A 14,693-nucleotide genomic window follows, 5' to 3' on the forward strand; every position below is an offset into this window, starting at 1 on the left:
GCATGAATTAAAATGGAACCAAATAGAAAATAACAGTAACTCTTCCTCAGCCCATTTGCAGACTTTCAGTTAAATCAGTGGATTCTGTATTGCAGTTTGTTTTGTGAATTTTGTAAAGGAGAAATTTTTGTTAAATCACCCAAGAACTTTAACTGGTGCCCTTTTTTATTGAAGGTGCAGAATCCGAACTCCTTCCTGTGACTTCCTTACTCTTTCTTCTGTGTGGTACAGCCTGGAGTGTTGAAACTTTTCTGCTTGACCATTCTCTGGAATGCTCTTCCTTTTTTTCCAAAGGATCTGTCTGACCTAGTAACTCTTCCTGAAAGTAGTGCAGCTTATGAACTGAGAATAAGCAAACCAAATTCTATTTACTACAGTAGCTAACATATCAAAGGATCCAGTCAGAATACATTAACAAGCTTTTAGCACCCAAATTGGTTGGCTGACTTAATTCTTTCTGTTACTGCTTTGTAATCAATTTAGCACATATACACAAAAAGCTCTTATGTGATAATCTAGCTCCAGCTATGGCTGTAATTGGAAGTTAATTTGGATTGTGGTGCATATAATCAAAGCTTCCTAGGAATAGCTGTAAGCATCAAATAGCATATTTGCATAAGGCCATGAAAATTTGTTTCAGAAATAAATACAAAATTAGATGCTGTTATTCTGTGGAAGATTTTTCTTTCTTCCCAGTCAGTTATTATACTGCTGATGGTCCATATTCCTCACAGAGGGGACTTTACTTCAGGACTGCATATAGTTTTGGTACTCCAGTTTCCGTAACTTTTGAATCAGAAGCATGCAGCACTTAAAGATCATTATTTTCTAGAATATTATTTTTGCTCAGTTCTTTAAGCACTCCATGTTTTATTATTATTATTTATTCCATTGTTATAACTCATTTACATTTCTGTTTCCTTCAATTTTTTTTTAATTTCCCATTCCCTTCTAATTCACCTTTCCTAAACACTGCCTTTCAAAATAATTTCCTCTAATGTATTTTCCTAGCCCTTTTTTTCCTGAGGAAAATTACAGGGAAAACTCTGCCCATTTTCATTACTCTTTGTGTCTTAACTTGATTGTTATATATAAATGGTGTTGTTTGGAGGATTTTTTGTCCTTTATTCTATCTTGCCTTGTCTTTTCAGCTGTTGTTTGGATTTGGTTCTTTTTTCCCCAGTGGAAGCCTTGCAAGGCATTGGGCTTTCTTTTAGAATAGTTTATAGCTGCTCTATTATTTTTGTTAGTTCTAGGAGGAAAATTTCACAATAGCTGACCTCATATCCTTATGAGGAGAGAGAAATTCCTTCAGGGGTGATTGTAGTGCACCTGACAGTAGGGGAAAAAACAGATTTCCTGGGAAGGGTTTAACCCTTGTGAGTACATACATCTCCAAGCCTTCATTTTTCTATCAACAGCTCTTTGTTCATAACATAAACTAAATAAGATTGTACTTTGCACTTCAGTGCATAGATGCACACACATCTGTCTCAATCTGTCTTTCCTACCTATTTCATGTTCCATTTATCTGCAGTTTTACTACCAGGAGTGAATGCAGGGGTTTTGTAGTAGATTTTTTTTTTTTTGTGGTTGATTGGGGTTGTTTGTTTTTGTTGCATTTATTAATCTTAAAATAAATTAGACCTCTGAAGTAGCTGTGACTGTCATGATCAATGATCCCAAGCACCTCCTTAACCATTATTGGTCCCAGAATACCTTGAGGTGGGAAAATACTGTCTCAGTTTTACAGATGAGGAAATAAAATCACAGAGCCACGGATGTGCTGTAGACAGAGTTCATGGTAACAGGTAACAGGTTCATGCATTTTCAGTTCTTGAATTCTGACAACTGCCCCTGTTCTGTCAGTCAAACATGCATATAATCATCTGGTCTTCCTGCAAAAAACACTAAAGAATCTAAAACTATTCAAGATGCTTTAGCTGAAGCAATTTCTGTCTGGCTCCTATGGCTGGGCAATCTTCCTCCTCAGTTCTTGCCACTAAATGTTACCTTTGCAAAACATGCACAGAACTTTCTTGCCATCCTTAAACTTTTTCACATTTCCTGTATTTCCTAACTATACCAGTTGTTCAACAAGCTAATTCTGCCAGTACTGTGCTGGTATTGAATATCTGGGTCGTCTCTTTCACAGCAACTCTCCTCTTTTCTTCTTTTTGTGTTAAAGTTAGCAATGTAAAGTAAATGAAAACCATTGGAGCATCTATATTCAAAATAGTACCTCAGAATTTTCTCTTCTGTAATACATCCTCTGAGCCAAATTATTTTTTTAAATTCCTGTTATCAACCTAAAAATATGGTTATGAGCTCTTAGAGATTGTTCTTTTGTTTTGTTTTGATTTTCTTTCTCTTGAGACGCACTCTTTCTCTTGAGTAGAAGTTGCTTCAGTCTCCAGCAAAGCAGATGTAGACAGTAGATCACTTCCTGCTTCTGGCCAGTGATGAGCATTTGGGGTTGTAGTTTCTTTTAACCCATACAGGCTGATCCAAAAAGAACACCTGCCTGTAATGTAATATTTTGTATCCTTGTTTAGCCAGCTGCTGCTTTAAGAATGGCATTTCTCCTGCATGGGTAATTTTGGTACATGCATCTGTTCATTTGTCATGTCCTGTGACTTTAAAAATCCTAGAATGCTCTTTAAATAATTCCTTTTTCAAACAAAGGTAACCTATGTATACCATCAGTCTTCACATTCTATTTTGTTCCATTTCACTTTTGTTTTACTGTTTAAAGATAGGTGTCCACAAATCCCAGTGAACTCTGCAAAGTAACTTTTAAATGTGAGGGGTTTATCTTTTGGAAGTTTTTGGGTTTTCTCCACCTGCCCACAGGAAAACCACTTCTTTGGCTGTAGAGCTCAAGAAAAGTTAAAAAAAAGCAACCAACAAAAAGAAAAAACAGAAAGCAAGCTATGATGCTGTTTCTTAATTTAGGTGATCTGTTGTTTCCTCAGCAATCTTATGGTCTCAGGATAGCTCTGAGCTTTAACCTGCAGTCATACTATGTGTTTTTATTTAAATAAAATAGGATTATGGAAGTTATTGTTTGAGGAGGCAGATATATAAATAACACTGAAGTGTACTTCTCATGAGCATGGAAGGTTATATGTTGCTGATGTAAGGTTTTGTACTTCCAGGCTGGAAAGAAGCATTAGGAGAAGAGGCTCTCACTTTGTGCTTAGTCATGTTTGATCAGTGTAAACTCAGGAGGTACAAAGCTCAGCAAGGGAGAAATGAATGCATGAATCAAAAATGTGTGGAGCTTTGAACATCACAGAAAAAAGCATGAAATTAAAGCTCACTTTAATGGTGTGATATCAAGACCTATTTTCTTGTTTTGAACAGAGCACCAGAGAAGCAGAAATCAAGCTGAAAACTGAAAGCAGAGTTAAACTTTTTGCCTTGGATCCAGATGCACAGGTTAGATTTCTTACAAGGAAGCAGGGGTGTTTTATGTTGATCCTTTTGAGATGAAAGCAAGCTTACCTTAATTTTTCTTTTCTCTTTTTATAGAAACTTGACTTTTCTAGTATTGAACCAGAAGTGAAGCCATTTGAAGAGAAATTTGGAAAAAAAATTCTTGTAAGGTGTAATGATTTATCTTTTAATTTGCAAAGCTGCGTTGCAGAAAATGAAGAAGGACCAACAACAAATGTAAATAATTAATCTAATTACTTTCAGTTAATTTGGAAATAAACATCCTGATGTTTGGTTGGCACTATCCTTAATGACAGGGATTCATTGTCATTGAGAAATTTATATTTTGAGGATTTTTGCTCTTTTAAATCACAATGAAGGCCTAAATCCTACATAAATTAACTTTGCTGCTAATATTTTTGTTGGATGGTGGAGAGAAAAAAATTTTTCTTTCAGTGTCTTTTACACGTTGTCAGTAATACGTAGGGTGATGGCCATATGTGTTCCTGAAAATATTACTTATCTTTTTTTCCTACACCCAGCACTGACACTTGATTTTTAATTTTTTTTAATGTCTAGGTAGAACCTTTCTTTGTCACACTGTCACTATTTGATATTAAAAACAACAGGAAGATTTCAGCAGATTTCCACGTTGATTTGAACCACGCCTCAGTAAGGCACATGCTGTCCAGTGCTTCTCAACAAATGATGAATGGCAGTGGTGACAGCTTACACAGAATTCAGGACATTCATGAAACAGTCTTGCAATATCCAAAGCAGGTAAGAGTTAGGAACCTGAACCAGTAGGATTTTGGATGCAAGTTTCCTGCATGATTTCATTTGCTTTCTATTATGTGATGTAAAATGTGCATTTTCCTTCTTTATTTATCTCTTGTTTTGTCTCTAGGGTATATTCTCAGTCACATGTCCTCATACAGACATTTTCCTTGTGGCTAGAATAGAAAAGGTGTTACAGGGAAGTATTACACATTGTGCTGAGCCATACATGAAAAGTTCAGATTCATCAAAGGTATGTTATTTTCTTCTGTGGCATGAAAAAATGCTGAGGCAAACCAGATTGATTTCAAATTAATATAAATCAAAACCTTAGTTGTTTTATAGTAAATTCATGTAACTGGATAATTTGATTTAGTAAGTTGTAGTTATTTCATGTAACTATTATTACATTCTAGATAAAGGAACATTTTATTGGAAACATTTATTTCACTTTTTATAATTGTGACAATGTAATTTTTAGAATGCCTTTAAGTAAACTGTTTTGACAAAAGAATATTGGACTTCAGTGTGAAAGTTGAGTTGAAAATTGTTGAACAGTGAAATGTTAATGTAGATCATAACTGTGTCTTCCTTCTTTAATGCATCTTACTTAGTGTAACACAGTTGATGTTTTGTTGTCTTACTTTTTGGTGACAATAGTTTACTGTAACTTTATCTGCACTCTTGCTGGTTTTTTCCTCCAGAACAATTGAGATCATCAAGCTTCTGGTTTTATGTATAAAATTCTTTGTAGATTTGATAAATCACTTCTGGAATCACTCAAATCACTTCTGGAAATTATCCACTGGAACATCTTAAGTTTCCAGGAATCTAGGATGGCATAACATTTTGATGTTCTCTGAAACAGCTACAAAAAGTTTTGTTAGTTGCTACTTCTTGTTTGTCAGTGAAGGGGCAGAAGTTCAATGTTTCTGATTCACAGTTATGCTTAAATAGCCAGACCAGCATACCAGAAAAAGTAAGAAAAGTGTTTTTGTAGGCAGTGTCAGCTACTGTTGACATTTTGCCTGTTTTCAGCTAAGAAGAAACAGTTAACTTTCAGTCTCTGCAGGGCAACAGTGTTCTTTTCTAGAAATTTGATGCTGGCTGAGCTACATGTAAAAAACCATGTATTTTTCACTTGGTCTTAATATAGATCAGCCTACTGATTTGTTTTTCCAGGATTGTGTGAGTTATTTTTCCCCCCCCAGCTATTGTTGGAAAAACAGCAGCTTTGTATTTTAGGAGTCTGGTTTTGATGTTGACTGTTTCTGAGTTAAAATAAAACCTGAACTGAGTGTGGGTGATTTTGGTGTGCTTGGGCCTGAGCCATGTGGGGAGGTTAAAAAAGCCCAGGTGTTCCCACATGTGATGCTGAGTTCTGGACTTGTAGTTGTCCTGTACAATGGGAGTGGACAATGAGAATGCTCATGGTTATATTGACTTATGCTTTCTAGCATTCAATCACTTACAATTTTATACAATGAATGCTTAGTTTGAAATTTTCTTCTGTTCTTGTTCTCAGGGACTGCATTGTATTAATCTGAAACAAATTAGAACAGTACCAGCTATATAGGCGTCCATGTGGGTCAGTGTAGGGAGAGAGTTCCAGTTCCCTGCAAAATTACTAGTCTGGACAAGAAAAAGGGAAAATGGAAGCAGCAATTTCTACAGCCAAAAAAAACCAAAACACGTTTTCTCCCCTTTAATGTTGAATACAGTGGTTTAATGGTCATTGCTTACTAAGGTTTTATGCTTCCGAGTGCTATTTCCCCTTTTTTTACAGGAAAGGGTAATGGAGAGTTCTTTCAAACACGCTAGTAGAATCACCTCTTTACAATATCAACAGCACAGATCAGGGATAATATTCAGGAAGTTTTAGTCTGTACTTGGTTTTGCTCTGTATGAACACATGGGAAAAGCTGATTTCTGGAAAAGAGAAGCCCAAGTGGTTCAGCTCGGTGTTGAACATCTCAGACCCATGGGTTTCTAGCTTCTGATTGTTGTAGTTGTTGGTTCTGTATGATGGAGTTTTTTGTTCATTTAAAAGTTAACCAAATCAAGAATTTAAATTTTTAATGAGAGCAGTGTTGCAGTGTCCATACACAGGGTTGTCCATGTCACCTTCATACAATTCTTTCCAATAGTCTGTGTGGAAGAGACTTTGTAGGGGAAGATTTTGTAGTACAAGTCTTGCAGGATATTGTACTACTTATTCTGCTGGAATGTGTTCTGGTAGATAGGGTGAGTGCTGGATATAGGTGGGGGAGCAAGTGAGAGGGGAAATGTTGGGGGTTTTTTTAAGTTGGAGTTTTATTTTTAAAAGCAGTTTAATTTTGCTCTAGCTTTCAGTCTATATTCTGTGTATAATAATGTTTCTCATGCTTAATTAAGTATTTTGTACCAGAAATGTAGATGGGTCTGTTTTCACCCATGAAGTGCTGTGAAATCAGCAGGATGTGCTTAACCTCAAATAAATAGTTAAGAGGCATTATCAATTGTCTTTTCCTTCACATACTTAGGATTAATCTACAGTCTTCTAAAGAAGATTTTCTAATTCATATCAGTGTCAATGTGTGGGTTTTTTCTTGAGTACTAATGGTTCAGAAAAACGTATCTTTTCAAATATGGCTATTTCTTGTGTCCCTTGTAGGTTGCACAGAAAGTTTTGAAGAATGCTAAGCAGGCATGCCAGAGATTAGGTCAATATAGAATGCCTTTTGCCTGGGCAGCTAGGTGAGGACAAATCTTGTCAATCTATATTTTTTTTCTCTGTATAACTTTTCTCTAACATGGTTTTTTTGCGTCTCCCTTCTTGTAAAACTTCATGTGCTATTTAAATTATTTCCTCTTTTGCTTTCAATTAGCCCAAGATTTCCAACAACCTTGTACTTCAGCTCTGTAGTAGGAAAACAGTTATAAACATACATGATTATTCAAACTGTAGATATTACCAGCTGTTTTCTGTTGTCAATATTTTTTACATTATTAAGGATGAAATGGCTCACAGTTATTTGTTAGACTGAGCTATTTATATGTTAAACTCACCTACAATAAGTAAAATATTAAATTAGTGAATATTAATGAAGGATGGTGCAGGATATTCTGATTTGTAATTAAAAAAATTCCTGAAATGAATTTCAACACTTTCATAAACTCAGCTAAAAGCAGGATTTTTACTTTCAGGACGTTGTTTAAAGATGCCTCAGGAACCCTGGACAAAAGTGCAAGATTTTCTGCACTCTTCAGACAAGACAGTAATAAACTCTCAAATGAAGACATGTTGAAATTGTTAGCAGATTTCAGGAAGTAAGTTGGATTTTCCCACTTGAAAAAACAGAAACAAACCAACCTAAAACCCCCCACTCCTAACCCACACAATATTATCTTATGGTCTTGAACTGGAGCATCTAATATTTTGATGTATGTATTTATAAATGTCTTTCACATCAAATATAGAATCTATGTAAATATAGTTAAGGCCTTCAAACAAGCTACAGATCTTTCTCTTACATGGTTTGGGGCTGTGAACAGGACTGAGGTATAATCCCACATGTAACATGCTGTCATATCCTGAAGTATCTCTGTGCTAGGAGTTATGTTTGAACAATATGCTCATCTGTTTCTCAAAGGAAAACAAGTATGAGCAGAAATCATCTGTTCCCTGACCTTGGACAGGGGATGCTGGCTCTCAGGGAAAGGGATTCAAGCAAGTGTCCAGTCCACCTTCCTTGGGAATGTGTCTCAGGATACCTAAAAACCAGAACATTTTTACCAAGTATTCCTAAAGATTTTATTGGTTTGTGTGCAAGGCTTATAAGTATTAACTTGAACAATCACTAAGCACAAAATGAGCTACAGTTTCTTTCTTCTTGCTTAGCAAATCTGATGAGGAGATGAGGTTTGCAATAGATATTTTAGGTCACTTTTAGCAAGGGGCTAAAAGTTTTGTTGAACTTCATGTAGCAGTGGAGTATGCTGGTACTCTGTTGGAACTCTAGTTGTTGAGAATTTTAGATTTTTTTGTGTTGTTAAGTATTGATTTTTTAAGAGAATATTATATTTAACTTGAGATTGTAGAGAAAGTTTTTTAAATTAAATAGTAGAACTGAGATTATAAGTATGTAGTTTAATTAAAAGCGTGTGATATTACAACAGACAATAATAGTACTCCTTGCCATAAACACTATTACTGGAATTGAAACAAACAGTAAATTAGCCTGCCACACTACTCTGTGAGTTAAGGGAGTGCTTTTGGTTATTGCAGCATCCTGTTTGTGGAACCATGTACAGTATTTCACAGGAAATACAGGAGGAAAGGAGTTCTAATGTCTAAGGCATATCTGTTGTAATTAGAATCCCAAATCCAACCACAAGTTTGCTTCACAGCATGGGATTGCTTTTTGGGAAAACCTTGCGTCCACTTGCTGTGCAATACTTTTTAAAAATTATGCTGCTGACTGTCTTTAATAAAGGGTTCTGCTTTGTTTTGGCATGGAAAATACTTGTACTTCATGTTTCTGAAGCAGCTATATCATAACATCTATACTTGGGTTTTGCAAGGTGAATTGTTAGTCTGGATAAAGCAGGAGATAGAAACTTGCTGATTTCTCTTCTCCCAGGTTTATCCTACTGCCATGAACCCTTATCACTGACCACTGAGATTTAAAACTTACAGATTCCCTCTTGGCTGCAAATGATAGTTGCCATGAGTTACTACATGGCAAAACTTAATTTTGAAAAGGTGTTTCATTTAAATTTAAAGAAAGAAAAAGTCATGCTTTTCTGTGACCTTTGACACACTTGTGTCTTTTTATTTCTTTTCCTGAGGGTTTAAAGGAAAAGAAAACTGTGCATCTAGGCAAAAAGGAAGACCAGATCAGTCATGCACCCTCAAACCACCTTTCCTCTCATACTCCTATTTCAGGATATTACTTTTGCCTCTGTTTCCTATTATCTTTTTTTACTGGCATCTGATTTGCATTTAGTCTGACTTTGAGAGCTTGTTTTTTTTTTTCCCTTCCTACAGACCTGAAAAGATGGCCAAACTTCCTGTTATTTTAGGAAATCTGGATGTTACAATTGACAATGTATCACCAGATTTTCCAAGTAAGTATTAACAAACACTGTTAAATGGACATTTGGGCTTTTTCCTCTTCAGTTCTTTATTTGTTTTTTTTCAATGTATTTTCAGATTATGTTAACTCATCATACATTCCCATGAAACAGTTTGAAAACAGTACCAAGACACTCACAGCATTTGAAATAGAGGAGTTTGTTCCCTGTATACCAAAATGCACTCAGCCTTTTACCATCTACAACAATCATCTTTATGTTTATCCAAAGCACTTAAAATATGACAGTCAAAAGTCTTTTGCAAAGGTGAGTAGAGGAAACCTGCACCAGTTTCTTTCTCAGGTTTAGTTAAGATTGTTTACATATTTATTTCTGTGATGATTAATTGCTTGGGTTTATGTTTTTTAACTACTGCTTTAGGCTAGAAATATTGCAGTGTGTGTTGAGTTCAAGGATTCTGATGAAGAGGATTCTTTGCCTTTGAAGGTCAGTCTTTTCATTTTTGTGGCTGATAGAAGGAAATAGTGAGCAGTTAGCTAAATAACAGTAGTACTTTAATTGATCTAGTTTGGGATGGTGGCTTGAGAGTAACTTCTGGATTGCTTGCTTGTTTCTGATAAAAGAGATTCTAAAGAGTCCTCAGAGCATTTAATGTCTTTAAAATTTTTTTACTAAAATTCTAGGAATAAACTTATTGCAAGCAAGGGTAGCTTATACCTGCTCCCCAGTAAGTTAAAACATTAAAGATATATTTCAAATGCAGAGCCAAACTCTATTTTCTGAGCTATCACCGTGTATAAAAGATGCCTGGAAGACCAGAAGTAGAGAAATGTAGAGACATCCTGAAGTGAGATCACAGTTTCAGCTCTACTGCACAGCAGGCAGACTTAACATCATGTAAAGAAACCAAGTTAAACACATTTAAAGTTAAAATATTTCAAATTCTGGGTGAGACATCCTAAGCTGAGAGTAAAAAAAGGATCACAGGGTCTTTTTGTTCTTTTTTCCTTTTCTGTATTCTTAGTGTATCTATGGTAGGCCTGGTGGACCAGTATTTACTAGAAGTGCATTTGCTGCTGTTCTGCATCACCATCAAAATCCAGAGTTCTATGATGAGGTAAGCTGCCTTTCTGAGGAAACTACCAGGTCAGCTACAATGTAAATTTCAAATTACAAGAAAATATTAGAGGATTGCAAAATTCTCAGTTAAATCAGGTCCCCTTTCTTTTATAATTTTTGTATGTTTGATTTGTGGTCTAGCTTCAAATAACATGTAATCTGGAATTACTCTTTAAATGTAGAACCAGTAACACATGTCAGTGCTCTGGCTGCAAACTTCTACAGAGATTTCTTTGCCTTTCAGATTAAAATAGAGCTCCCCACTCAGTTACATGAAAAGCACCATTTGTTGTTCACTTTCTACCATGTCAGCTGTGATAATTCAAGCAAAGGGAGTACAAAGAAGAAAGATGTTGTTGAAACACAAGGTTTGTACACTAATGCCTTACTTTCAGTCATTGCTAGTGAATTTTTTTGAAGTATGCTTATCTGGTAACCCATAATTTTTGTGATCTATATAATGCTTTCTAATTACATAGGACTGACTGAAAGATTTAATAAAATATATCTTCTAATTTAAATGTTTCAAATTTTGGTTTAGAGTGTCCTTTGAATGTACAGTGTTTTTCAAAATCAGTGACAGTTACTTTGTGCTTTCAATGTTTTGTAGTTGAGTTCAAATCATTTGGCCTTTACAGTAACATTTTCTATTTTATGAATTACATGAATTATTTGTTAAGACATTTTTTGTAAGGGTATATGTGGAGTTTCATAATATTTAAAATTACTTGCCTTTCATATTCTGTAGTTGGGTATTCTTGGCTTCCTTTGATAAAAGATGGAAGAGTGGTCACCAATGAGCAGCAAATCCCAGTGTCAGCAAATCTTCCCTCGGGCTACCTTAGCTATCAAGAAGTGGGTATTGGAAAGGTATGTTATAGAAAATGGCTCTAATCATAAAAAAAAGAACCCAAACTTAGTGGAGAGAAAGATTGGTTGTAATCAGTCAGCTGATAAGATTTAAGTAATTTTCCAATAGAATTTATTTCATTTTATAGTTGAAATGGAATGCTTAGCAAAAGTCAAAGTTAGTCCAACTTAGAGAACACAGAAAAACCCAAAGAGAGATGGGAGACAGAAAAAAATGTATTAGGACAGGTTGAGTCAAATTCTTGTAAAAGTCAGAAAGTTGTTACATGCTTACTTCTGTTGTTATTTAGCTGATACAATTAAAATATGCTTATGTTTCATTTTTCTGTAGTAATAATTAACTAGAGGTTACAGTGATTTTTAAACATTTAAAATTATTTTGAGTTTATGAAGGTATGCAAATAATCTGAAGTCCTTTACTAAATTTTTTTTAGCATTTCATGCTGTCTCCTTTCAGTAAGTCCTTTATTCCTGAACAAGTCTTATTCTCACATCTTGATTTTTGTGATCTCTATACTTCACAAGTAAAATTTATGGTTGTATTTTTCAAAGCAGAAAGCTTGCATAATTGTAGTCATAAAAATCATACCAAGGAGAATACAAATGAAAATGTGATAGGGAATTTGACAAAGTTTGAATGCAGAGACAAAATTGACTAATTTTGGAGGAAGAGACCTAAAATCAACAGCGAGAGCTGCTGCTCTCCTCCTGTTCTACCAGCTGCTCTTTTTTAAACTCTGCTGTAAGCTTTCCAGCCATTGTCTCCTTCACATCTTTCATCCTCTCACGTTGTAGGTGTATTCTTTATGCCTCTGCTGTCTGTCTCTGCTCATGCCCATGGGTAGAATATCAGGACCAATATGACTAGTGGTAGATTTAGCAATAAAATCTCTCCCTAACTGGATATCAGGGTCAGCATTCTCAGTTCTTTGGAAATGGGATGAGAAGGAAGGACTGGCAGTGTCACTACCTGTCAGTGACACATGTTAAGATTTAAACCTTGTGAGTACCTGTGGAAATCCTTGTGTTATTTTTCTGAGAAAACTAGTAAATATTTCTCTCTAGTCAGAAGTTTCTTTGCAGAGTTTAGGAGAAACACAAAATCTGTGACTTGCAGAGAATCAATTTTGTTAGCCACCGAGGAAAATACTGTGGGACTTGTAAAGTACATTTTAAGCTTCATAAATGCTTTTGGAAATATTGCCTGCATAATTTTGCTTTATTTATGACTTTATTCATTGCACACTGCATTTCTTCAACCTGTTTTTTTCTTTTTGAAAGAAGTGTTGTTAATGGTACTGTTACTTGTTTTATTTTAATATACTACTACATTATTTTACTTTCCCCCCTCATGTATGTGTGCAGCATTCTGGTCCTGAAATTAAATGGGTAGATGGAGGCAAACAACTGCTAAAAATATCCACTCATCTGGTGTCAACTGTGTATACACAGGTGAGTTATGAAGCAAATTTAATTAGAGAATTTTTAGAAATGATATATGTTCATAGTATGTATGTACAATATATGGGAAGATTCTTAAACTCAGTGTGCTCATTTCTTTTTTGTCTCTTGGGCTTTTCTCATGGTCTTTTTCTTTTACATCAGATGTGAAAAACAGATCTTAAACTGAAGTTATTCAAAACATGAGCCTTTTGTCTCCTGTCATCCATTCCAGTCTGAATTTTCCAGTTAGATGAGAGGTCATAGTTGTCTAAAAGCAGTTTCCTGGCATGTCTGCAGAGCAATGAATTCTGTTAGACCTTTTCATAGAAAACATATTATGATTGGTTGGGATAATTAAGTATGCTGTTTTCTGTCAGTAGGAAGCAAATATAGGGGGCATTTTGTATAGTAGGTATTCAAAAAACACTTGAAATTTCATTTAAAAAAAAAAAGACTTAATAAGTCTTAAGAATAGTGCACTTCAGCTATTATTTTTGAAAATTGAATCTATGGACAAAGATATGTATTTATGCATATAAATAATTTTAATAGATTATAGATTGTAATGTTAGATATTGTTTAATTTGTTGTTCTTTTTGTCTTTGACAGGACCAGCACTTGCATAATTTTTTTCAGTACTGTCAGAAAACAGAGTCTGGAGCTCGTGCACTAGGAACTGATCTTGTGAAATATCTGAAGGTATAAAATGGCAGTGAATAACAGATTGTATAATTCATTCATGCTTTTGCAAAGCCTTGGAGCTTCAGACATTTTATAGGTCTCATTTTTCAGTGTGAGGATTAGTACTGTGACTATGACTCATATTAATGGAATATGCTGTGGAAAAAACCCACAAAGGTACTTTCTGCCTTAAATAAATTGACAGTTTGCAATGTAAGAGGAAACCACAAAGAAATAATGAGACAGTATTGGTCAGCTTTATGAGTGGTAATTTCAAAACACTAATGGGCTTACTTTGTCAAAATAATCAAATTGAACTGTGTATGGAAATTGTAAGGAATCACAACTCTTGATTTTTCTAAAATTTTGCTTAGAAGGTCATAATTGTTGGGTCTTCAGTTCTCTTTTGTGATTAGATCAATAATGGTTTCCACTTCAATTTTTTCTGACACAGATCACATAGGATGAAAGACCATTTTGTCTCCTGAATAGTGTGGATATGCAGGCAAACAGTCAGAGACAAGACAGCTGCCTAACACCCAACACTAAATGGAACATTTGATATTTGTTATCTGCATGCACGTTCAGTAAATACATTCTTTTTGTCAGATCCTCTTTAATTCCAGGGAAGTTTCTGGCATAATACTTTGTAGGATGAGCTTCATGCACTGCCTTTTCTGTTTGGTGATTATGTCTGTAGGACCTTTTGCATGTGATGGAATGCAAAGGCATATCAGGAAGAAATTGTCATTAATAATTCACTGTCTCCAATTTCCATTAAGTAGTTAGGGATTTTAGTTCATCCTCAGTTTTAACATAGTTGTTAGTTTATTGCTTAGCAGTAACTAGTGTAATTAGTATTGCACTTAGCTCAGGCAAGAAATCTGCATGTTTTTGTGGAACTTCTGTTTGCTAGATGTTTGCATTGGTGGATGAAATACCAAAATATACCAATATCAGTCTCAGTGTGCTGTTGGGCACATGGACAGACTTTTCACTGAATCATTACCTAGAGTGCATTTCAATGGAGAAACACAAATAAGTACTTCTAAAATGCTGTTAATAACACCTAATTTGTATCCCTAATTTACTTTCCTGTAGAAAGCATTTACTAAATATTTATATTGCAAAATATCCTCCATTGCTTTCTACGCCGTATTTTTGGTAGCAAACACCAAGTGGTGCAAGCAGCTTGTATTTTTGGAAGAAGACTTGCAATAAATATTTTGGTTTCAGAATTTGAATCAACAGCACTTAAATCACACAGGAGTGAAGTATTGCCACTCTCT

At 35.0% G+C, this 14,693-nt stretch overlaps 1 protein-coding gene across 10 annotated transcripts in view; it reads left to right on the forward strand.

The window, feature by feature from the left end:
* DOCK9 (dedicator of cytokinesis 9) overlaps positions 1 to 14,693 on the forward strand; it is a 95,665-nt gene that overhangs the window by 41,092 nt on the left and 39,880 nt on the right. For all 10 annotated transcript variants that reach the window (XM_058019051.1, XM_058019040.1, XM_058019041.1 and 7 more), the window contains exons 10-23: positions 3,367 to 3,441; positions 3,535 to 3,675; positions 4,018 to 4,218; positions 4,346 to 4,468; positions 6,869 to 6,951; positions 7,402 to 7,524; positions 9,245 to 9,324; positions 9,410 to 9,597; positions 9,712 to 9,777; positions 10,316 to 10,408; positions 10,655 to 10,778; positions 11,159 to 11,280; positions 12,646 to 12,732; positions 13,333 to 13,422. In XM_058019051.1, the coding sequence (XP_057875034.1) occupies positions 3,367 to 3,441; positions 3,535 to 3,675; positions 4,018 to 4,218; positions 4,346 to 4,468; positions 6,869 to 6,951; positions 7,402 to 7,524; positions 9,245 to 9,324; positions 9,410 to 9,597; positions 9,712 to 9,777; positions 10,316 to 10,408; positions 10,655 to 10,778; positions 11,159 to 11,280; positions 12,646 to 12,732; positions 13,333 to 13,422 (1,596 nt within the window). The remainder of the gene's footprint in view (positions 1 to 3,366; positions 3,442 to 3,534; positions 3,676 to 4,017; positions 4,219 to 4,345; positions 4,469 to 6,868; positions 6,952 to 7,401; positions 7,525 to 9,244; positions 9,325 to 9,409; positions 9,598 to 9,711; positions 9,778 to 10,315; positions 10,409 to 10,654; positions 10,779 to 11,158; positions 11,281 to 12,645; positions 12,733 to 13,332; positions 13,423 to 14,693) is intronic.

The sequence above is a fragment of the Melospiza georgiana genome, chromosome 2, assembly GCF_028018845.1.
Source record: "Melospiza georgiana isolate bMelGeo1 chromosome 2, bMelGeo1.pri, whole genome shotgun sequence".
Classification (NCBI taxonomy): Eukaryota; Metazoa; Chordata; class Aves; order Passeriformes; family Passerellidae; genus Melospiza; species Melospiza georgiana.